General features: G+C 37.8%; 1 protein-coding gene across 50 annotated transcripts in view; it reads right to left on the reverse strand.

Moving 5' to 3' along the window:
• The window catches only part of NRCAM (neuronal cell adhesion molecule), a 336,778-nt gene that overhangs the window by 75,639 nt on the left and 236,807 nt on the right, over positions 1–24,332 (reverse strand). For 10 of the 50 annotated variants that reach the window (XM_078343167.1, XM_078343156.1, XM_078343177.1 and 7 more), the window contains 9 exons: positions 22,849–22,982; positions 19,758–19,969; positions 17,556–17,573; positions 14,376–14,481; positions 12,199–12,395; positions 10,909–11,031; positions 6,261–6,431; positions 5,699–5,755; positions 3,783–3,894 (listed from right to left, as the gene is read on the reverse strand). In XM_078343167.1, coding sequence (XP_078199293.1) covers positions 3,783–3,894; positions 5,699–5,755; positions 6,261–6,431; positions 10,909–11,031; positions 12,199–12,395; positions 14,376–14,481; positions 17,556–17,573; positions 19,758–19,863 — 890 coding nt within the window. In that variant the 5' untranslated portion in view covers positions 19,864–19,969; positions 22,849–22,982. The remainder of the gene's footprint in view (positions 1–3,782; positions 3,895–5,698; positions 5,756–6,260; positions 6,432–10,908; positions 11,032–12,198; positions 12,396–14,375; positions 14,482–17,555; positions 17,574–19,757; positions 19,970–22,848; positions 22,983–24,332) is intronic. The other 40 variants (XM_035254136.3, XM_078343161.1, XM_054237424.2 and 37 more) reach the window with 7 other exon arrangements.

Genomic DNA, 24,332 nt, shown 5'->3' on the forward strand with positions numbered 1-24,332 from the left:
AAAAACCACCATGAACTTCATATGGAACCAAAAGAGAGCCCGCATAGCCAAGTCAATTCTAAGCAAAAAGAACACAGCGGGGGGCATCACACTACCGGATTTCAAACTATACTACAAGGCTACAGTAATCAGAACAGCATGGTACTGGTACCAAAACAGAGATATAGACCAATGGAACAAAACAGAGGCACTGGAGGCAACACAACATATCTACAACTATACAATCTTTGATAAACCTGACAAAAACAAGCAATGGGGAAATGATTCCCTGTTTAACAAATGGTGTTGGGAAAACTGGCTAGCCATGTGCAGAAAGCAGAAACTGGACCCCTTCCTGACACCTCAGACTAAAATTAACTCCAGTTGGATTAAAGATTTAAACATAAGACCTGGCACGATAAAAACCCTAGAAGAAAATCTAGGCAAAACCATTCAGGACATAGGAGTAGGCAAGGACTTCATGAACAAAACACCAAAAGCATTGGCAACAAAAGCCAAAATAGACAAATGGGACCTAATCAAACTCCACAGCTTCTGCACGGCAAAAGAAACAGTCACTAGAGTGGATCGGCAACCAACAGAATGGGAAAAAATTTTTGCAGTTTACCCATCTGACAAAGGGCTGATATCCAGAATTTACAAAGAACTCAAACAGATTTACAGGAAAAAAACAAACAAGCCCATTCAAAAGTGGGCAAAGGATATGAACAGACACTTTACGAAAGAACACATATATGAGGCCAACAATCATATGAAGAAATGCTCATCGTCACTGGTCATCAGAGAGATGCAAATCAAAACCACATTGAGATACTATCTCACGCCAGTTAGAATGGCAATCATTAAAAAATCTGGAGACAACAGATGCTGGAGAGGATGTGGAGAAAAAGGAACACTTTTACACTGTTGGTGGGAGTGTAAAATTAGTTCAACCATTATGGAAGACAGTGTGGCGATTCCTCAAGGCCTTAGAAATTGAAATTCCATTTGACCCAGCAATCCCATTACTGGGTATATATCCAAAAGACTATAAATCGTTCTACTATAAGGACACATGTACACGAATGTTCATTGCAGCACTGTTTACAATAGCAAAGACCTGGAATCAACCCAAATGCCCATTGATAATAGACTGGATTGGAAAAATGTGGCACATATACACCATGGAATATTATGCAGCAATCAGAAATGATGAGTTTGTGTCGTTTGTAGGGACATGGATGAATCTGGAGAACATCATCCTCAGCAAACTGACACAAGAACAGAAAATGAAACACCGCATATTCTCACTCATAGGCGGGTGATGAAAAATGAGAACACAAGGACACAGAAAGGGGAGTACTAAACACTGGGGTCTATTGGGGGGAAAAGGGGAGGGCCAGTGGGAGGGGGAGGTGGGGAGGGATAGCCTGGGGAGAAATGCCAAATGTGGGTGAAGGGGAGAAGCAAAGCAAAGCACACTGCCATGTGTACCTACGCAACTATCTTGCATGCTCTGCTCATGTACCCAAAACCTAAAATCCAATAAAAAATTAAAAAAAAAAAAAAAAAAAGAACAGCTTAGCCCAGTCATCACATGGAACCATGAGAAATAATAAATTATGGTTCAAGAAAAAATTGATTATAAAATTGGTTTGGCTTGTTTGGTTGAGTAAAAAAACCCTGATTATATATATCTGATGAAATAGCTTCTAGAATTAAAACTAACTATAAATATAAAAATTAAGTAGATTAAAAAAAACTATATACATGTAGAATCTGATAACATTTTGATATTTCCTGATAGACTAATCTGCATCTCAGATGATAAGAAGGTAAGAAGGAGATGGAGACAGAAACATAATTTCACAGTTTAAAATTATGAAAAAGCCATGCATTGTTTTGGAGGCCAACTACCATACTGAGCCATTGTCAGGAATTAGAAATATTTTGATTCTATAAGTCTGATCGCTAGTTTATAAGTGATAGAGTCTCAATCTTGGTTTTACAACATTCCAAAGTTTTAAAAATTTTTCTGGGAGTATTGTGAAATTTCCAAAATACCAACCATGTTATAGTTTTTCATGAAATATGTAATTTGTGGGAAAAGAAGTCTTTAAATTGTGAGATTAGGTATCTTCTGCTCTCAAAGGTTGGAGACTGGCAGATTATGCCACCTTCTTACGTGATAATGATTAAAATTGGAAGGATTTTTTTCTTCTTAATTCTAGGAGAAGTGACGGGTTTTTAATATACCTTTAAAAGGAGGTTTTGCTAGCTTTCTGTTGCCTGAGGATGGGGGTAATGCATAGTGTGATTTCCTGCCCTGGCCAGCAGAGGCCTCCACGTGCCTCCTGAAGTCAAGTTTTCCTGGATTCAGGAAGGAATGTGAGACCAACGCGTTGCCTGTCAAGGACAGCAGGGATCACGTGTGAGGGCAGCATGCTTCTGAGACTCCATTCCATGATTTCAGCAGATGCGCCTGTACTGAGGCTACCTGCTCTGTGTCAGGCAGAAGACAGGGACTAAACAGAAATTCCTTGTAACACAGTGCTAACATCAATAGTTGCGTTTGTATTTGGGTGAGGCCTCCCGGCAACTCCTGTCAAAGGCATGTCAGTTCTGGGGTGGCTTCAATTTTGAAGTGTGCACAGATAAGTTATTTCAAAGAATTTACAATTGGCCTTGTGACCTGCCAATAGGAAGTAGTTGAAGGGACAGCGTGCTAGTTCTGAGGCTAGCATTTAAGAGGCAGGCCCTGTGCATGTTGTCTGTTGTTAGGAGGCCAGGATGAGACTGTAAGAGGGATGTGAGCAACTTATAGCCATCAACTCAGTGGCCCCAGCTAACAACCAGTAGACCCCAAGAGCAGTGAACCCACTGCTGAGCCACCTAGCAGATGCATGAGCATGCTTAACCGAAATTAGCTGAACCTAGCTGGTTAGAGGACAACTGCTCTATAGTTCTCTTGACAATTAATCAGTAATAAATAGCTATTATTATATTTTTTATTATACCTTAAGTTCTGGGATACATGCGCAGAATGTTCAGGTTTGTTACATAGGTATACACGTGCCATGGTAGTTTGCTGCACCCATTGACCCGTCATCTATATTATGTATTTCTCCTAATGCTATCCTTCCCCTAGCCCCCAACTCTCTGACAGTTCCCAGTGTGTGATATTCATATGTTCACATTGTTCAACACCCAGTTATAAGTGAGAACATGTGGTGTTTAGTTTTCTGTTTCTGTGTTAGTTTGCTGAGAAATGATGGTTTCCAGCTTCATCCATGTCCCTGCAAAGGACATAAACTCATGCTTTTTTATGGATGCATAGTATCTCACGGTGTATATGTGCCATGTTTTCTTTATCCAGTCTGTCATTGATGGGTATCTGGGTTAAACAGCTATTACTTTTAAGCCACTAAATTTGAGGTGGTTGGTTGCAAACTAGCAAAATAATATACTCTAATTATAATCATAGCAGTCATAAAGCTATTACTGATACTTATTTCAAGATGAACACTACATTAACAAAATATTTTAATAATATGAGACATAATATTTCATCAATCATGAAGTGATTACTGATACTTATTTCAATATGATTACTATTACATTAACAATATTTTAACAATAATGTAAGATTCATATGGTCTACTTTGGAAATAATTACTAAATTTTTCTTGATGCTTGGTAGAATTAGTAGAAGACAATGACTCCTCCTATGATATTAACACCTCTCTACCAACCTACTATATTTTTATAAGAAATGTACTTCAGAACAGAAAGTGTTAACTCACAGTCCTTCTGCAATGCACTCCAGTAAAAGCACATTTCCTCTTAATTCCTCTTTGTTACTTGCATTGCCTTCTGGAGTTAAAAATGTTGGTGGCCTCTCTCTATTTGATTTAGCTGCAAACAAGAAAACCAATATGCATTACAACTTATAAATATGCATTCCCATAAACACAGTTCATTATCAAAAAAGCTGTCTAAAATTCGAATCCCTTTTTAAGCTATTTAATATTAATTGTGAAATTTGACAAGCTACACATACATACTCTCTGCCTTATAAGTAGTCATCACTCACTCAGTTACCCAGGAACAGAAACAATTTTGGTTGCATAAGCACTAATAATAAGGACTGTTTTTCTTTTGTGTATTTCCTTAATTTGGGTTAGGTTTTTACAAATTTTCTGTGGGTTATAAAATTTTCAAAATGTTGACATGGAGAGGAAAATCATGTCATCAAACTATATTTCCCTTAGGATTAGTGCTTAGGGCAAAGCAAAAAGTAACTGTCTATCTTTTGGAAAACGTCAGGTTTTTATAAAGATATGCTTATAGAAGGGGTATTCTGGTTTACAGTGGGGACATCATTATAGCCAACACCACTGATTAATCATATTAAGATCCCCAAACTGCAACGTTTATGGAAAACAAAAAGTAGAGAGTTACTGACTGAGGTCTTGCAAATATTACACCACAAATTAAAAATAATGTTGGCATTAAATAAATGGAAATAATTTTCCTGAATGAAAAGATAAAGAGGGTCCAAGTCAAAGATCTTAGGGATAGTTATACAGGCCATCTTCTTTTTTATGGCAGCCTTTCCCAAACGTAGCCTTATCTTCTGAAGGCTTCTTAGGAGAACTTGAAGCAGAAATGACATCGTTGTAAGGTTTTTCTAGCCCTTAAAGATTTTCAGCTCTTTAAGGCATTATCTACTTGATACTTATAAAAAAGGAATAAAAAAGTAATATAATATGAATTATTCTTATTTGTAAGAAAAAATTCCAATGATAGAAGAGGTTTTGCTTGAGAGAAATTAGTTTTCCTAAGAATTTAGAGATTGTGGGGGTAAACCTACTCCTTTAAAATCACTTTGGGGATGGTCTTGGGGCCCATATTTTTCAGGAGTATATTCAAATAAAATAAAATAAAGTAGCAATTGTGGAGCGTCTGTCTTGGTCACTGATGAGACCTTAATGTCTTTTACTCAAATCTCAAGAGTGAAAAATTAATACACAAGCAATTCTGTCTTATGGATAATTAAGAGGACCCTATATCCAAAACCCATTATTTTCATTCATAGACTCTACATGAGAACATTTCCCATAAGGAAATCAAATTCATTTCTATCTAAAATAATGAAGTTAAATGCTCTATTTTTAAAAAGATTACTTCCATTGAAGACAGTGACTTGGTCTGACTTGCTTTTAAACAAAACTAAGAGAAATGGTATTGCTAATTATATTGATAATGTCACATGAAAACAGATGAGAAATGTAATGATTTACTATGAAATCCACTTAATGTTAGTTGCTAAAAGCTTTGTTGAGTCAATATTCTAGCAAGTTAAAGCACCCTGCTAACTCTTACTTAGTTCACAAGAAAAGTTATGAACAGAACAAAACATGGAAAACATAATTCTGAACATATGTGAAAGATTTTTTCCAAATCAGTGAAATGGTTCTTTACATGAAAACAGTTACAACAGGTTTCATTATTATACACACGTCATGGAAAATGCTCTAGCGTCATGCTTCAAAGTTTAGAGCTAAATTTCTTAAGAAACATACATTTATACTAGTGGTATTAAACATGTAACTAGAAATTTCATAAAGAAATAAGGTTAAATAGCCATGGAGGTGAAGTTAGTGAACTAAATTCTACAATGAAGGAGAGAATATCAGTCACAATCACCATAACTCACCACCATAAAACTCAGTGTCACTCAAATTAGCAGCTATAGTGTCATTCAATTCATCCACTGAAATAAACAGAATATTATGAAGAGGGCACAAAAGTAGCAGAGAAGGGTCAAAAAGTATTGGGCAATAAAAGCAAAGGTATGCAGCTATGCTGACTGACTGCTGCCCCTATCAAGTAAATACAGTGCTTTTACATTGTACATGACTAACTGTTTAATTTACTCAGCCACCCCCAACCAGGAATATGCGGACATTTAACTTAAGCTGCAGGACTACCAATAAGAGGCATTGTGGAGCATAAAGCCCACACAAATGCTCAGAAGACCAGGTGGTTCAGAAGGTTATCACGGAACCAGTCATGACAATAAAAGCAAGAAACGTAAAATCCAGTATTTAGGGTATGCACAATCTTTGTAACACATATGCCACTTTAGTGAGCATTCATGGGTGGTTTCCTGATAATGAACCTGTTTACTTCAAACTCAGTAGTATATAATAGCTTCTATATTTTACACATACTTGTAAATGCCATTAAAGGAGAGATTTGGGAAGCTGAACTCTTACCAGAAATCACCTTCACAGAAATAGGTTGCTTCTGCTGTATGGTTTGAGTATGATTAAATCTGGCATAACAGATATAGTCTTCACGGGTATCCTCTGGGAGGACATTGGAAAAATAAAGGTCCCCATTCAGACCTTGAGAAACTCTCTCACTTTGTGGAAGTCTTTGAAAGGCTGGAGAAAGGCAGAGAGATATCCAGATTATTCCATCATAAAGTGTCTAACCTCCAAATTAGCAAGATAAATGTATCTACTAATAGGTCTGTGAACTTCATTTGAATATATTTTTTCTTTATATAGTTCTTTGACTAAAAGCAAATAACTGTAAAAAAAAATTCACAACACACTAAAACTCTAACTCTACCTCCCTGACCATACCTTCTCTGGGGTGGGGGCAGAGGTGAGATTAGAGTTATACCGTAAAGTGTTTTATTAAGCAAATGTAAGCAAAATACGTTTTCCAAAAAGTTTGTGTGATTTTCCTAATATCTAAATGAATCCCTAACTGTTAAATAAACACACACACATATCTTAAATATTATCATTAAGGAAGCTTCTAAAAATGTTAACGTGGATTGCATCTACACATAAAGTTCAGAAACTAAATACATGGAGAGCATCTAATGGTGAGCTGGGTCCTGTGTGAGACACTGGGCATGCCAGAGTCCCAGCCCTGTCTGAGGTCATCATCCAGTTGAAGAATCAGACAGCAAATGGGCAGCTAACAATAATTGGGTGTGACGTGACACTACTTTACTGCTGCAACCTGCCCTTCCAAAGCCTCCCAAGCAGTTCCTCCACCTCCTCTACTCTTCTTTTCTGAATTGCTTATCACCTTCTGGCGTGCTACATATTTACTCATCATACATATGACTTATTGCCAGTTTCCTGCCTTAGAATTTAAGCTCCAGGACAGTGGACACTTTCATCTGCTTTGTCCACTAGAACAGTGCCTGGCCCTTCACCCCTTCACGGGGCTCCTTTAAATGTGCATTAAAGGATTAAGTGAGTAACCATCAACACTCTGACTTTCCAGTGTCAAGCACAGTAATTTATTAATACTTCCCCTCAGGTCCAGTTAAGGAACTATCTTGCCTTAGGCAGGAGGATTCTCTTTTTCTTTTTCTGGACACATAATAAACTGTACATACTTGTGGGGTACAATGTGACATTTCAATACACATATACATTGGTAATGATCAAATCATGGTAATTAGCATATCCATCACCTTAGACAGTTACCATTTCTTTGTTGTGAGGACATTCAAAATCCTCTCTTCTAGCTATTTGAAATATACAATGCATTACTGTTAGCCACAGTCACCCTACTGTGCAACAGAGTATCAGAACTTATTCGGAGGGAAGATTTTGTAAGTGGATGAAGGATGCAGGGCGGTGGAACAACTGATCTGTGTGTGGGTTCACACTTAGCCAGCTAATAGGCTTCCTGAAGCTCCTGACTTAGTCCACAGAGCTTTATCTGTGAGACTTCTTCAGTTCTGAGGTGACAGAACTGAAAAAAGTCACACCTCCCAGTGGCCTCAGGCAGGTGCTATGTCTCCTGGCAGGGTTTTTCCAGTGTGAGTCAAGCAGGTCTGCTCCTCCTATAGCAGGTACTTGGCCTAACATTTCACAAAATGCAAAATTATGGTTAAAAGTGTGGAGCTCCCTTAGGCAGAAGAAGATAGGGAAACGTGGAGGCAGAGCTTCAAAGAAAGAACACCGGTTCATCATGAACCAAATTATTGGTCAAGATGGGGGTTTGGTTGGCGGTTGCAAATTTATGGTTTTAAGCCATTAATTCCCAGGAAAAGGAGTGTTTTAACAATAACTCAAGCCGGGTGCAGGGGCTCTAAAAATGTTAATGTGAGTTGCATCTACATACAATGTTCAGAAACAAAATACTTGGAGAGCTGGGTCCTGTGGGGATGACATGTCTGTAATCCTGATCTCAGGTGATCCTCCCAGCACTTTGGGAGGCCTAGGTGGGTGGATTACCTGAGATCAGGAGTTCAACACCAGTCTGGCCAACATGGTCAAACCCTGTCTCTACTAAAAATATGAAACTTGGCCAAGTATGATGGTGGGCACCTGTAATCCCAGTTACTCGGAAGGCTGAGGCAGGAGAATCACTTGAACCTGGGAGGTGGAGGTTGCAGTGAGCTAAGATTGCACCACTGCACTCCAGCCTAGGTGATAGAGTGAGACTCTGTGTCAAAAGCAAAAACAAAAACAAAAAAAGACTCAGAAGAATTAAGTACATTTTGTTTAACAAAGAGTTAAAGACAAAAATGCCTTTACTGTCCTCTGTTTCTCCTGCTGTGGTAATAAAATAATAAACTGAAGGGTGTTGGCAGACCAAATGTTAGGCAATGGGACTTCATGAGGGTGGTGGCATTTTGCACTGCATTTGGAAAAAAAAGTACGCAGATAGGAATAACTTAATGTCATCTTGTAAGAAGTATGCTATATGGATCTAATTTTTTTCTCATATTGCAGGTGCTATTCCATTTGAAAGGTCAGATGCTTCACCAACAACCTAAAATGTATGTGGGTGTTTTATCTAACTGTGTAATGTGGGGGAAAAATTAGTAATGTATGCAGATGACTCTGAGACTTTACATGTGATATGTCTCTTAAGTAAAAAGGTAATTATTTCTGAATAAGAACCAAGGACCAAATATTGAGACTTATTTTGGCAGTGGCATTTGGAGAGTGTTAGTCTTAAAGCCATAAATCACTTTTTTACATTTGGCTTACTACTTATTTTTGGAGAATCTGTAAAAGATTCATTTAGTTATATATTTATTTTTTATTTCTTTGCATTACTTTACTTTCTCTGACTGCTTTCATGCAAGAAGAGTCAAAAAATGCATCCCAGTAAAATAAAATAAAAAATAAAAAAAATGCACGTTATATATTACAGCCAAATTTTCTCTTTAGTAACATATATGTCTTATGAGTGCACAGGCAATCAGGTCACTGAAAATAGAATGTATTTCCTACAGATTCTTTGAACTCATTCCCACCATTCCACCTAAAAGACTCTTAGCAGGATTACCCGGAACCTCCAAGTTGTCAAATTCAGCAGTCATTTTTTAGTTCTCATATTATCTGATCTATCAGCAGCATTTGAAACAGCTGACTACTATGTCTTTCAAAAATATTTTCTAAAATTATTACCATTTTTTTAGAGATAGTGTCTCACTCTGCTGCTGGGGCTGAACTGCAGTGATGTGACTGTAGCTCACTGCAGCCTTGAACTCCTGAGCTGAAGCAATCCTCACCTCTCAGCCTCTCGATTAGCTGGGATTACAGCGTGAGCCCTGCCTGGTTATTCTGTCTTTCTGACACACATTCTTCACCTTATTCCTGGGACACCACTCTCTCCATTCTTTTCTTCCTTCAGTGACTGCCTCTTCTCCTCTGTTTTGCTGGTTTCTCCATGAGTTTTTCACCTCTGGGGGGCTCCTGGTCTCAGTCTCCCAGACTCTGCTCTCCTGCTCCCCAGATCCTCTCATCTAGCCCAGGTCCTCTGGGAGCACTTATGCACTAAGGAGTCAAACACTGCTGATCATAGCCTAGAATCTTCCTTCTGATTCAGGTATCTCTGACTCTAGTTGGCACCTCACAATGAAATATCTTACAGGCCTCTCACATCCCAAACTCTGGTTTCTCTGTCTCCAAGCAGAACCATGTGCTCCTTCTAAGGTAACATGCTGGCCTATTAGCACAGGAAATTTTGGAGGGTGGAAGACGCAGAGAAACAAACATTCCCTTGAGGACAGAAACAGGGGTAGATAAGTTTGAAATTGCCTAATGGATGGCTTCATTCTCTTTGCCTCAGTTTCCTCATCTGGAAAGTGGAAAAAATAATTAGACGTGCCTCATTAGGTTGTGAAAATTAACATGGGTATAACCCATGTTAAGTCCTTAATAAAGGGCCTGACACTTTGTAAAGGCCCAATAACTATTTTAGTTCTTTGTGGATTCTGGCTAGATTATAGCACTGGCCCCAACAATCTCTACTCTCTCTTTTGTCCACTATGCTCTCTACACATCAACTGAAGAGATACTATTACTACTTATTTTATTTCAGATAAAGTCATTCCTTCAACATTTCCCTGCTTCATTCCAAGCTAAAGCCAAAGCCCTTCCCACTGAGTCCCTGTGATCTTTTTCACTCTCAGACCCTTCAGTCTGGCCTCCTTGGCCTCCTCACTCTTATTTTTACACACACCAGGAAAGCTCCTTCCTTAGGGGCCAGCACCAGTGTTCCCCTTCTACTCAGATATTTAGGGGCATGGCTTGCTCTCTCTCTCATCTCCTTAGGTCTCTGCTCAAAACTCTGCTTTATTTTTTTAATATAACTTATTGCCAATGAACACTGATTTTCTAAATGTACTTATTGCATTTATCGTCTGCCTCCTTCCTCACTCCCCTCCACTCCCACTGCAAGGAATATAAGTGAGGCACATAGTAAATGTTCAATAAAATTGAGTGAATGAGATGACATGTTATTTATTTTGAAGAGCAGCTATTTTCCTGAGCATCTCCAAAACATTTTATGAATCACAAAAGGTAATAATGTATTATGACAGCAAACAATCCTAAGACTTAAGGAAAGAAAGTTCATATTATCAAAACTTACAATTATCCATCCAAAATATTATAGGTGGTGGTAATCCAATTGGGGGTCTGCAGGGAAGTACTAAAGATTGACCATTTTGAAGTGTGATTGGTTCAAGTTTTTCTTTGGTCCATAATGGTGATCCTATTAAATATATATAAAAAAACTTCTCAGCTATTTCTGCATTGAAAAGTACAAAAAGAAAGCACTACAGATAAAGGCAAACTGAACTTTTGGAGAAACAATTTGTAATTTATGCATACTAAATTAATTAGAAAATAAATTTAAAAACAATGTTAAAAGAAAAAAATAAAAATTAAAAACATGACAATTCTCATGCATTACCACTGATAGTATACATTCTCAGTCAGTGATTCACAGCTGAGAATTTGTACTAAATACACTGTCAGGAAGACAAGCAGTTTTGACACAAGCATGTTCTTCACAAAAGAATGGAAAAGACTTAAATGCCAAAAGATTTGTTAAATAAAGAATTACACATCTGCTCCTTTGACTACCACAGAGTATCATATCAATATACTTATTTATAAGATGGCTATGGCAATATACATGATACACCAGTAAGTCAGAAAAAGTTGTAAGATAGTATTTCAGAAAATGAGCCGGTTTTAAACACATACATACATGTCTGCCTAGGAAAAAAATGGAAAGAATATTTGAGCAGTAGTTATTTTCTTGAATGGAAGGATTTTCATGAACAGATTTTTAAACTTTTTTAAATTTATAATTAGTTTTTCTACAATGAACATGTACTACACATGTAATACAGTTTTTTTAAAGAAATGAGCAGAACTGAAAATGTGATTAAATACATGCTGTTAAAGTTTTTGAGAAGATTTTGGTACTAACCATTGCAAAAGGAGCCATAATAATATTGAGGTAGTGAAGAAACCCATTTTCAGTAAAAATTTGAAACAAAAATATTTAAAGAAATAGCATTTAGACCTTGAACACCATATCATACTGAATTTATTTCCATTTGACTGCAAGAATTACACTTTTATAGGGAATACATAAGAAATAAATAATTAGATGAACTGAGGGAAGAAACATTTTTTTTTTAACCCTGATTTCTTACATAGGACTTGTAAAAAGGATACACTGGGTTGGTAAAGCATTAGGTTGAGAAGCTTGTTAGGGTAAGGTAGAAAGGAGCAATAATTTTCATGTAAAACAAAGTCAGAATATTGGAAGCAATGCCACTGCTTTCTTAAATAGTATCTGGATGATGTCACAGAAGCTGAGGCTTGGAGCAATATTTTAATCAGGGTCATGATGGTTTCCACTTACGGGATGGGCGGACGACAATGTTATTAGAAATGGCAGCTCCGCGTTCATTCCTTGCTGTACACTGATAGACTCCTTCGTAGGTCTCAGCTTTCCCTTCACTCATAATATTAATTATGAGAGTTCCTGTGCCAGGCTTCATGGTGACCAAAGCGTCTTTATCGATGTCAAAATGAGTCCCATTACGGGTCCAGGAAAAGCTGCCCAACACACAAAGGGTTACGTGTATTAATGGTCCAGAAAAACAGGATTCTTTTAATGAATTCCTAGTAGTTTTATGGGTTTCTAGAAATAATTACTAGATTTTAATATTCAGCAAAAGAGCAATAAGTCCCCATATCTTAAATGTTTCATTGACTCATGACCTGGAAACAAAGGGCAGGGTATACATTTTAAGGTACCTGTCTTCGTTACAAGTAGCCCAAATCTGACTTAATAAAGAAATCATGCACACTAATTGCCTGTCATTTTTCTTAGCAAATAGAGAGAGCAGGTCTCTCAGGTACACTCTCTTAGAGCTTTATTAGCATTTTTACTGTAAACTCCATTGTTCACAGAGTTGATAACCTGTCTATAAGAATTTGCTCAGGGCTGAAATGTGACAAGATCTCCACAAGTACTATTTATATGTGTTGAAAATTCATCAGACAAATTTCAAGTTATTAAATTGTGGAGTGTAGGTCGGGAGGAGGCTAAGAGATATAAGTTCCAGAAAAATAGTAACTCTACATAAAACACATTTTGAGAATTTTTAATTCTAGAGATGATTTTGTGAATCCCTTGGGAGGTATGCCCAATTGTCAACCAAGATTCCTCTTTTTCCATTTTATTTTTATAAAAGATTGAGTTATATAAAAGTCATGGTGCTCATGTAATTAAATATTTTACAGTTAGTCACAAATCAATGATGGCCATGCTCATACAAAGGCACGAATCTCTAAAAGTCACGGTGTGTTCCGGGCCCACTTGGATTTCCCTTCTCACTACTTATCTTTAGGGCAGTCATTGTCACAATCAGGGCAGGATGTGGTGGTGCGGATGCAACTACTACCTTGTGGGCAGAGGTCAGGGATGCTGCTAAATATCCTACAATGCACAGGACATTTCCACCCCTCAAACAAAGTATTATCCCACTCCATAATCAATAGTGCCGAATAGGTGAAATTCTGCTTTACAGTGAGATACAGAAGGCATTAATTGTGAAACTGAAAGGAAACCCCATCAAAGGATATCACATCAGGCCATCTGTGAGAGGGGCTTTCCAATAATATAGCTGAATATATTATTTTGAGGCAAACCTTTGCTGGAAGTTTTGACATAGTGTACTGTCAGTACCAGTTAATTTTTTCTTGGGGGCCAGTTTGTGATAGTTTAACAAGGCCTGCAATAGACAAACTTGGAAATAACCAGAAACTTTCACTTCTTTATTACTTAAAAATCCATATTACATTTCAATAATAATAATACAACTCTGCAAAACTCGCATATATGACTGGAAAAGTTACAGATGGTGCCTTGAATAAGTTACTTAGCATTAGCAGGCATCAGCTTCCCACTACACAATGTATTGGTTGGACTGGGTTACCTCTAACATCTCTCCCAACTGTAAAATGCTATGCAAGATCCACATGGCATGAATCCTCAGGACTGACCTCTGCCAAGTTTGGAAAACCATTTAAGACTATTTTATAAACTGTTATAGAGACAACAGAGATCTTGGAAGTCATCAAATTCAACCTCTTTATAGATGAGGATATTAAAGCCCAGAGAAAAGGGATTTGCTTGTGCCTTACGGCCATTAGTATCAAAACCAGAATCAGAAGGCTCTTTCCGTAACTCCCCACAATTTATGAGCATTTTGCAGAAAGGTATGGGCATGGAAATGCAATAATCTGGGTTTTTAAAGAAAAAAAAATTGGGCTCTAATAAGCAGAGAGACAATAAACCTAGAGGTAAGACTTTAGGGATATGCAACCCTCCAATATCTTTGAAGGGCTGAAATGGGCTGGGATAGATGAACCAAAGGGCAATGTTGAGTCACGGTGAGAAACAGCCCACTCAAAAAGGAAGGGCTCTACATAGCCTGCCTTGTTTGACGGAAATTCCCAAATTTATTTCTCTATTCAGAGAAATTTCCTGATTTATTCTCAGTACGATAACCAAGCAGAACGCACACTTACCTCGGGGGCGGTTTCCCTTTGGCCTCACACTGGATTACAATATTCTCCCGAGGGTCAATAATGTAATCTTTTGGAGACTGTTGGGTGATGGTTGGGGGTTGTACCACTTAATTGTAGGAAAAAAAAACACACATGTAAAAAATAAATCATTTAAAATCATTAATAGTAGACAATTTTTTTCTGTATCAAAATCACTTACCTTAGACTAAATATACTTCAAATATTTTTAGTAATTTCTAGTGTAGCAGCACATACCTCAGTAGACTTTTCTGCTAAAGGTCTGCTAAAACTGCGAAGTCAAGGCATAACTTTCTTTTGGTAACTACGTGCACTTGCAAAGTCCATTTTCCCACACTAAAAGTTTGGGAAAATAATTATCAATACAAGCCTAATATTAAGACAGTTTCTTTTCTGATGTAACAATGAGAAATTCTTCTGATTCCTTTGGTTCAAATGATGGTTTCCAAGGAAATTTAAGTTATGAGGTAAATTTGCATCTTTCTTAGGAAAGAGTAACAGACTTAGTTCATTGTGTCCTCATATAAATCAATGTATGCTGGGAACAATTCCATTTGAGAAGTTAATATTAAAAAGACTGTTAAATTAGAGATGTGACATCTCTTATCAGAGCCAGGAGGTAAGTGAATTAGGAACAAAGATAAGAGTCTTACTTAGAAGATAAGTGGAATTGAGAAAGTTCTCTGTCCTAGCAGAGAGTGTTTCCATTTCACTCTTCAAAGTGTTATCTGATCTTTTATTATCAAATCATATGGGGAAACTGTTCTGACCCAGAACAATCTAGTCTGAAGAAAGCTGTATCTGGACCACCAATGCTCTTCAAGGCATTCTAAGATCACCATGTCCTTCTTCTTATGAGATCAGAATTAGTGTTATGACAGGAAGAGACTAAAGAATAATTTATTACAACCTCTTCTTTTCTTACTCAGGGCAGCAAAATGGCTTGACTTGGAAGGCACAATGCAGAGGAGACCTAAACTCTCTCAACTAGCTCCGGGTAGGAAGCCACTGCTTGCACAACTCCATGGAGAGCTGTTTACACAGACCAGTGGTTTTCAATCTGGGGCAGTTTGTCTCTGCCCTTCCAGGGCCATTTGGCCATATTGGAAGCCATTTCAATGTTCTCAACTGGGGAGGTGGTGATAGCGGCATCTTGTAGATAGAGGCCAGGGATGTTGCTAAACATCTAACAACGTACAGAACAATTCCTCACAACAAAGACTTATCTGGTGTCAAATGTCCATAGCGCTGAAGCTAAAAAGTCCTGGGGCAGACAGCAACGTGCTTGGCACCCCTGGAGCTGTGCAATGCAGTGGTCATACTACAGCCTGCTTTCCTCTGCATCCTGGAACTTCCCTCAAGGCCCTCTCTTGGATTCTCACTGTACTTTCCTTTCCTGGTACATTTGACATTCTGCTTCATTGAAGTTTTTCATCTTCTGGATCTTCCCTTTCCTCTCTGTCCATAATCTCCTTCCTTTGTGAAACCTTTTCCACTTGTCAACCAAACATTTCTCAAACCTCAGTAACTGTCCACTGTTCTTGTCTCTCTTGTAATTAATTGTTGCTACAGCTAAATGTATCACGTCCACATCCTAAGTCTTATAAATCTACAAACCTAGTGCTGTCCTCTTGTCTTCTAGTCTTATTGCCATCCACCGGACATGTCTTACTAAATATCCAAATAACAGCTAAAATACAACTCAAAAGCTAGCCTCATTACCGTCATATTTATTGTGCATCGTTACATGCAGGGTACTGGGCATTGTCAACTTCCCTTCCTTTTGGAGTATCCCATCCCCCTCGTTGTATTTCCAGCTGCCCTTCCCACCTCTGTCATGCATATGGAACCCTCATTTTTCTAGCCTTGTCAGTTTTCAATGCTGACTAGCAGTGTGGTCTGATTGTTAAGTCTGTTGGTTTCTTAAAGCTTTGAGACTTCAAGCAAATTTCTTAACTTCTATAAGCCCTAGTTTCCTGAGAGGGAAAATAAAGTTTAAAAGTAGTATCTACTACCTAGGGTGACTGGCAGGATTAAGAAAATAATTTCTATAAAATTCTTAGTATATACCAGTGCTATGATGGTTCAATAACATCAGCTATCTTAAAAGTATTATCATAATTATTTTTATTCAGACCAGATTCACCTTCAAATGATTCTTCAGGCTCTAGGAATATAGAATTTGGGATAATGGAAGGAAGCCTGGAATTCCACATCCAAGGAATAGTGGCCATAGGCAGTGGGGGAGGGAATTCTTAGGAGCAACTTCGTTCAATTCCTTGTGCTTTTCTGGGAGTGACACAGGTGCAAATTTGGTGGCTTCAAAGGCAGAGCTTCTATTCACAGATTTGCAGCTGAGCTGGCTTAGACGCCACCCCTACCTACCAGGAGTTTACTGTCTGGATGTACCTCCTTAAACAGTGCATAGGTCACCTGGCAATTAATAAATGCTTTGCAATAGGGAAAGAAAAGTGATTTTATATAATTTTCCCAGTTAATCTGATATCAAAGGAAATTATCAAATGCCTGAAAATTGACTATTTTTAAATGAGGTGATAAACGCCACCTAACTGTTAAAGGCAGTGGAGAGTTTTGCTTAGAGCAAGCTACTCCAAAACCATGTGAGTTGGAGCTGCTTATTTTTTGCCCACTTCAAGATAATATTCAAATTCACTGGGCCAGTCTGCTGATGGCCTAGAAATACTAGTCTGCACAGTTGTGAAGACTAAAGAAGTGTAAGAGGGCATATAGCTGCTATCTACTGCAAAGCTTTTGCCTGCACCCACCTTCTAAAACACTCCAAAAGACTTATCTTTGTTCTGGAAAGTATTTGTTAGCCTTTACAACAGATCATCCTTCTCTCTAAATTTTGAGAATTTTCTCATTGAGTTACATCAGATGTGTATAAAGCTTGAAAGTTAGTAGAGCAGCATACTGGTAAAAGAAAGAGTAATACCCAAGTTTTCAGAATTCATGCAGATAATAACATTATATATGCTTCTTGGTATTTCAATACAACACTCAGCTACAGTAAATACACATGCTTAGAAAGACAAAGCTCACAAAACATGAACTTGTGTATTTAAATCAAAGTATTAATTCATAAAACAAAGACATGGTCAAATTTTCACACTGCCTAGTAATTTATAGAAAGACACTTACAGTCTTCAAGAAGTTTTGCTTTTTTCCCATCAATATCAGCAGGTAAGTGGGCAAAGAGGATTAAAGAAAATCAGATGTTAATATTAAGAACGTTAGAACCCTGAAGATAAATGGGCATCTTGTCTATTTGATTTGATCTAAGAAAACCCATATAGTGAAGGCTAAAGTTGTGAAACTGCAAGAGGAAGAAATTTGCATTAACTATTTCCTTTAATCTTGCAGTGGCTTTCCCACATAAACATATGGAAGAACAAAAGCAATGCTGTAGGCAAAAATGGGTTCTTACAGGAGTAGGAATGGTGAATTCCATTCTATATATGTTGTGCTGGACAAGTAATTATGTTCAATTTGAAAAATAGCTGAAATCTACAATTAATTTGAGTTGTCACATACTGTGTTGTGTCTGGTCATATTATCCCAGACATCCCTATGCATATGGTAATCACACCTAACAATGGGACATTGCTACAATGACAATGCTCCATGCAAGCCAAGTCCAACACTAATTTTAGGTTTTTATATTTCTATGGTTAATCTCCAAAGTTATTAATTGAACTTTTTAGACTTAGCAGATTTCTGCTTCAGAACTTCTCAATCACCCAGGGGTTACTGGTGCCTACATTAAGGAGGTGTTCATGTAGTAGAGAAACAATGTAAGAAATAGGGGCAGGGAAGAAATTACATTAGCATGCAATTCAAATCATCCCACAGTGCTGCCTGTTGTTACTACTTGCAAAGGTTAATGATAGGAACACCTGGGTTATCCGTGACTTTCTTTTCATCATGGTTATGCCTCTTCTCCATTAGCAGTGATAATTGAGTTAGCCGTAGGTGACTGTTTCCCTCTGATTGTTAGACTGAACAGTGAGATTAAGGGGAATATATTTAATATAAGAGAGTGCAAAATCATTTCTTTCAAGTGCTTTTCTTTCTCTCTTGTGTATCTGGCAGGGCAAATGCTTACTTAGGCATTTCCACTCCAATGGGCTTAAGCAGTTGTATATTGTTTTTGGAAAATTGAAATTAAGGTCATTGGATGCATTAAAAAAAAAAAACTAAGAAAAACATTGCATTTTGTTGTACTTTACAGAAGCACAGCCAAAAGTCGACAAAGTGTGGGACAAACCACATCTCTTCTTAATGTCTTCCCACTGGCATTTGCAACCTCTATGGCCACAGTAATAATAATAATAAATAAATAAATAAAAATGACATCCCAATAATTGAATAGCCCCTGCAGGAAAGTGCTTTTTTCCACCTTGGAAAGCTTGCCAAACAGATGTTCTATTCAGAAAGCAAATGGCTTCAAAGAGGTCATGCAGATGAGGGATAAAGCAGAAATCGATTCCGAAGTACAGTAATTGTCCAGGTTTGAAATTCTGCTTTCCATTGCAGTGAAAGTGACCAGGTGGAACCTAGCATTATCTTTTTCTTTCACAGACAGACCACCTATAGCAGGAGAGCACAGTGTATATTTTACTACAAGGAAAGTAGTGGGCTAATACAGTTGCTGTTGTTTGCTCCATGTTAGTGTTTTTGCAAATTACTTGTATTCTCAGCAGTTGTACTGGCATTTGGCCACAGTGTTTAAACCAAGACTATTTGCTAGGCTCTAGATAAGATACTTTTCCTAGTTCTAGACTCATATTTAAGATTCAGAATTGGAAAGGGAGACGTGCCTTGTGTGAATCAAGAGAAATGAATCATGGGGTTGTTTAGGGATTCTGAGGGGCATGGAGTTGGCAGAAGGAGCCTCCCCTCATCTTTGCAAAACATCCTCAGCATAGGACAGGCAAGGGTAAAGTGGTGAGGGGATGAGAGGGGAGGTCTCCATGATCATTTTAAAGTGGCTTATATAGTTTTCTTGCGGGACTGCTTCTCTAAAGAGCCACCTGTTGGGATGATCAGACAGCTAGCACAACTCAATCCTTCTCAGGCCATCCCCAGCAGGGCAGACAAAAGGCACCTGAGCAGGAAGAAGGAGACCCAGAGGGAGGGAATTGTGAGTCTGACCATTTCAATGGCTACTTCTACAGTGGGAATCTTTAAAAACACCAGGTGCTGAAGGTACAAGCCAAATTAATTTTGATTAGCTTTTCAGTATCACACAGACACCTTCTCCATTCATGCAGTTCAGAGTGATGGTAAATGCTGGGAGGCTTTGACTCCTAGGCCTAACAGCTTTAAAATGTTAATACTTACGATCAAGAGGTACTTCCAGTGCACTAATCATCTGGCACAGGAAGAGAATCAGGGGCACTCTGCCTGCAGATAAGCGCTTCTTTTTCGGCATTATTTTAAGCTGCATTAGCTTAACTCCTGCTGAGACCCACAAACTGAATTTCTTTTTCTTCTTTCACAAAAGACTTTGTGAAACGTTGTGTGCAATGTTTAAGTAATTTTCATGCAGGAAACTGAAAAAGGATAGAGTAGGAATAATAATTATAATGTATTAAAAAGAAGGAAATGAAGAGTGGAAGTCTGTGGCACAGAGAACCAGCCCTGCATTATACATGAACTCTAAAAGTAAGTTAACTTTTAAATATTTAACTCTCAAGACTGGAATAATCATCTATTCATAAGTCATCTAAAATCAGTTCAGAGATACTAGTGATGTGAAGCAAAATCTGTCTGCCATCCTTATGACTTTTCCATTTTAAATGGTATTTGTATTTCGAGCGTTCAGAGGCTATCATGTCTTTCCCAACGGATCAGGAAAACTTGGCTTTTTAAGCTGGTTAGACAGCAATCACCTTGTGACTTTACAGGGGAGGCCTAATGGCTTCTCCATTCTACAGATTATCTCTGGGAAAGTTCGGGGAATTGTAAATTTGCTTCAAAGCCAAAACACTGACTTATGAGGTGAACACTGACCATTCATATCTTCCCCATCTCCCACCTAGATCACAGCAATGAACCTGGCTGGGCTCTGAGTTCGGGCCTTCCTCACTGTAGTCACCCTCCTTCACAGTGCTAATTAATTTTTTCTACTAGGCCTCTTTGGTTAAATAATGGGAGTGGCCATATGTGACCTCTCAAATAAAGTCCAATGTATCTTTAAACAAGTACTTAAAAACCTCAGTGATCTGGGCTTAATTTCTCCTACAAACCTGACTTCCTTTTATTTCCATATAAATTATTTTTTTGGTTTGATGATTCATTTCTGTTTTTCTTTCTTGTGTCAGTCCTTCAATATGCCGCAAATTTTCCTGCCTGCTTGTCTTTGTTTATTCTACTTCATTTGCCTGGAATGCCTTTATCCACATATTTTCTTATCAAAGTCCATTACAGATCAGTAAAAAGGTCACCTCCAGGAAACATGAGCTGATCACCAGAACTAGAAGTTATTTCACCACCATCCCTGAATCCCTGAAATTCCTTGTTTTAAACATCACATATATAGATATATATTAATAAATAGGCCGTGAGTGTACACAAAAGGTATACATGCTCTCTACTCCTCCAGGCAAGGATTTTGTCTCTCTGATCTTCGTAGCCCTCTCCCATCACCTAATATAGCATCCTTTGCATATTGGAAGTGTCCACTGCATACTGGAGAGCACGAGCACAAACACATTCATAGACCACTGAGATCTATCCCACAGCAAACTCTTACCTGAAGTGATAGCTTCAATCATGTCCTCTCATTAACGAAGAGAGGTGGGGTGACCAATGGCTCTCTCAAGAAGGTGGAAGGTTGTTATTATTACAAACTGGTGTAGCTGCCACAAGTTTAAGTACTGAATTATTTATGTAACTTTTTTTGTATAATTGTATATTTTTATAATGTCCATCTTTCCCAATAAACTGCACATCTCCTCAGGGCAGGGACAACATCTGTCCTATCCCCCACTGTATCCTCATAGCCCACTGCAACACCTGGCACATGGTAGGTAGTAAAGAAATATTTGGAGGAAAACAAATTAATAAATGAAAGGAGAAAAGGGGGTAAAAAAGGAGACTTTACAATCTTCGAAGCTGAGGTTGCATTTGGATTGTCTGGCAATCATCTACCCAAGGCTGTATTTATATTTATACCACTTGGTTTAAAAACCAGGCTCCTGTTAATATGATCAAATTAGTTGTAAGATCATGTCTGTGTGGGGAATAGAGCTTAAATGTCAACAGGAAAATGAAATAATCCTAATAACATATTTTGCTAGCAATCAAGTTCTGATTTGAACATAATTAAAATTGTAGTAGCACACTTCTTGCAAAACAAATTGAAAAAGAATATGCTAGGCCAGGCATGGTGGCTCATGCCTGTAATCCCACCACTTTGGGAGGCTCAGGTGGGTGGATCACCTGAGGTCAGGAGTTTGAGACCACCCTGGCCAACATGGTGAAATCCCGTCTCTACTAAAAATGCAATAATTAACTGGGTGGGATGGTGGGTGGGGATAATCCCAGCTACTTGGGAGGCTGAGGTGGGAGAATTGCTTGAACCCAGGAGGTGGGGGCTGAAGTGAGTGAGATTGCACCACTGTACTCCAGCCTGAGTGAGAGAGCAAGACCCCATCTCAAAAAAAAAAAAAAAGTTAAACAGAAACATTATCCTTACATAAATACTATTTTGTGAATAAAACATCCATACTATGTGGCTTCAATTAAGAGCCAGGAAATGTCTTTCCATATTATAATATCCAAGCATTCATGTCCATTAAGCATTGAGACCCAGGTACAAAAGCTCACTCAACCATTTCTGAACAAATACAAATCTGACTATCTTCCTGCATGTGCAAAGTACATCTAGATCATTTAGTCAAATTTAATTAGGTCTCTCATGAGTTTTTGGTTGAAACACTAATTTTGAATTCACATAAGCTTTAGGGAAGATAAAAATAAATGTCACAAATGGCACTAAAACACGTGGATCTTACATATTATATATATTGAGATAAACAAAAGAGCCAAACTCTGAAGAGGAAAACATTTTATTTGTCTGATTTCTGTGTCACGCTAATGAAGATTATTGAACCTAAGTGCCAAGTTCTCCAGACAGGAGCTGGAGAACTGATATACTTCCCAATAGATGTACTAACAAATTGTAACACCTGTAAGCTCTTAAACAGCTACATACAATTTCGATTGTAAGTTCTTCATGTATTTAGCCTGGATGCATTAACTATTCACCCTCCAATATGGAGAAAATCCTTAGACAAATTCATATAAAAGAAAATATCAATCAACCTCTATGCTTTTTCAGAGTATACATGGAGTAAACTATTACACATCAAATCACAGTGTTTTATTTTTAAAAATTACATTTTTAAGAAAAATTGAAAGCACTTACTTAAAGAGACATGAGTAAATAAATCCTCATACTGCTGGGAAGGTCATGAACTATGATAACAGAAGATGAGCGCTCTCCTCAGAAGTTTTAAGTTACACTGCACCATTAGCCACAGATCTTCTCTAGTGTAGGTTCTGTTAGAGGAGGACAAAGCAATGATCCAGCCCATCCTCTGGCTCCTGCCCATGGAAAATCACCCACTCCTGCAAAGTATGCCCTTATGTGTGAAAGTCCAAATGCCTAAGAACAGCATTAAGTCCCCAGCACTCAATCAAACTGAAAATCAAATAGAGCTACAGAAGATTGAACTTTCTCTCAGTGAGAGTAATGTACTCTGCACACTGCACAAAGAAAAACCATTGCTTTGCACTCTCAGTATTGACGTCAATGCCTTGACTCAGGAGGAGCGCATCTGTCTTGTACTTTACCTTGGAAAATGATCGTCATTCTTCATTAAATAAGAATCACGAACTAAAACTAAATTGTTAATGTAATTATACTACGATGAATAAATCCCAATTTGAAATAGCAGCATGATTTTTAATCTAGGCTAAGGAGTTTGTTAGTGCAATATAGCTTACAATGTGCAAAAAATATTTGCCATAGACATTTTAAGGCATGATTGAATGAGACAAAGAGTAGGTTTGTCTTCTGATAAATAGATCACCTTGATATTTAAAATCACACATTCTGCTAAAAGGACTGAGAGTAATGATAAACAGCAAAGCTTTTTCATAGCTCATTTCATATAACTCCATTCAGAGCAACTTTTCATATGTCACCTATAGAATGTGTGAAACAGAAGTGGGGGAAAATGCCTTCCTTGGCAAACTTTTTATCATTAGAAAATAAATGCAATTCAAGGTTTCCTTATTTCTTTTGCTTCACATTCATATTAAATCATAGAGAAAATATTCCCCTGCATTACTTACTATGTATTTCAAAAGAAAACCTTACAGTTTTGACGAAGGAGTCACATCAAACCTGAGGGAAACAGCTCTCCTGTTGCTTACTTAAGAAGTCTTGTCTTTAGAAAGAAAATGAAACCTTTCTTTTTCTCTCAAATGAAGGATGAAATTATTTTAATTAAAAAAATCAGCTCTCTACCAGAATTCGAAGGCCATGCATTACTTGCCATTTCATTCTGCTCTATTTGGGCTTTTCAGCATCCCAAAATGGGTGGGTTCCACGCTGGTTGAACACAGAACATGATCTATAACTCTCCAAGCAGATAAGCAAATATGCTTATGTGATTAGATGCCCTTTGACACACTAATTATTGCTCTGATGCCTCATCAGTGACTCACATCAGTGACTGGATAACTAAGTGGGTATGACATCATCTTGACCATGAAAGGCATTTTTCAGCAGTCAACTTGAGGATGGTCACTTTTTATATTTTAAAGATTTTCCATAAGGAAGAAGCACATGAATGCATACTCCTAGCCCATGCTGTGCTTTTCAATCACAGACTTTGAGTCTGA

Source organism: Callithrix jacchus, chromosome 11 (assembly GCF_049354715.1).
Source record: "Callithrix jacchus isolate 240 chromosome 11, calJac240_pri, whole genome shotgun sequence".
Taxonomy (NCBI): domain Eukaryota; kingdom Metazoa; phylum Chordata; class Mammalia; order Primates; family Cebidae; genus Callithrix; species Callithrix jacchus.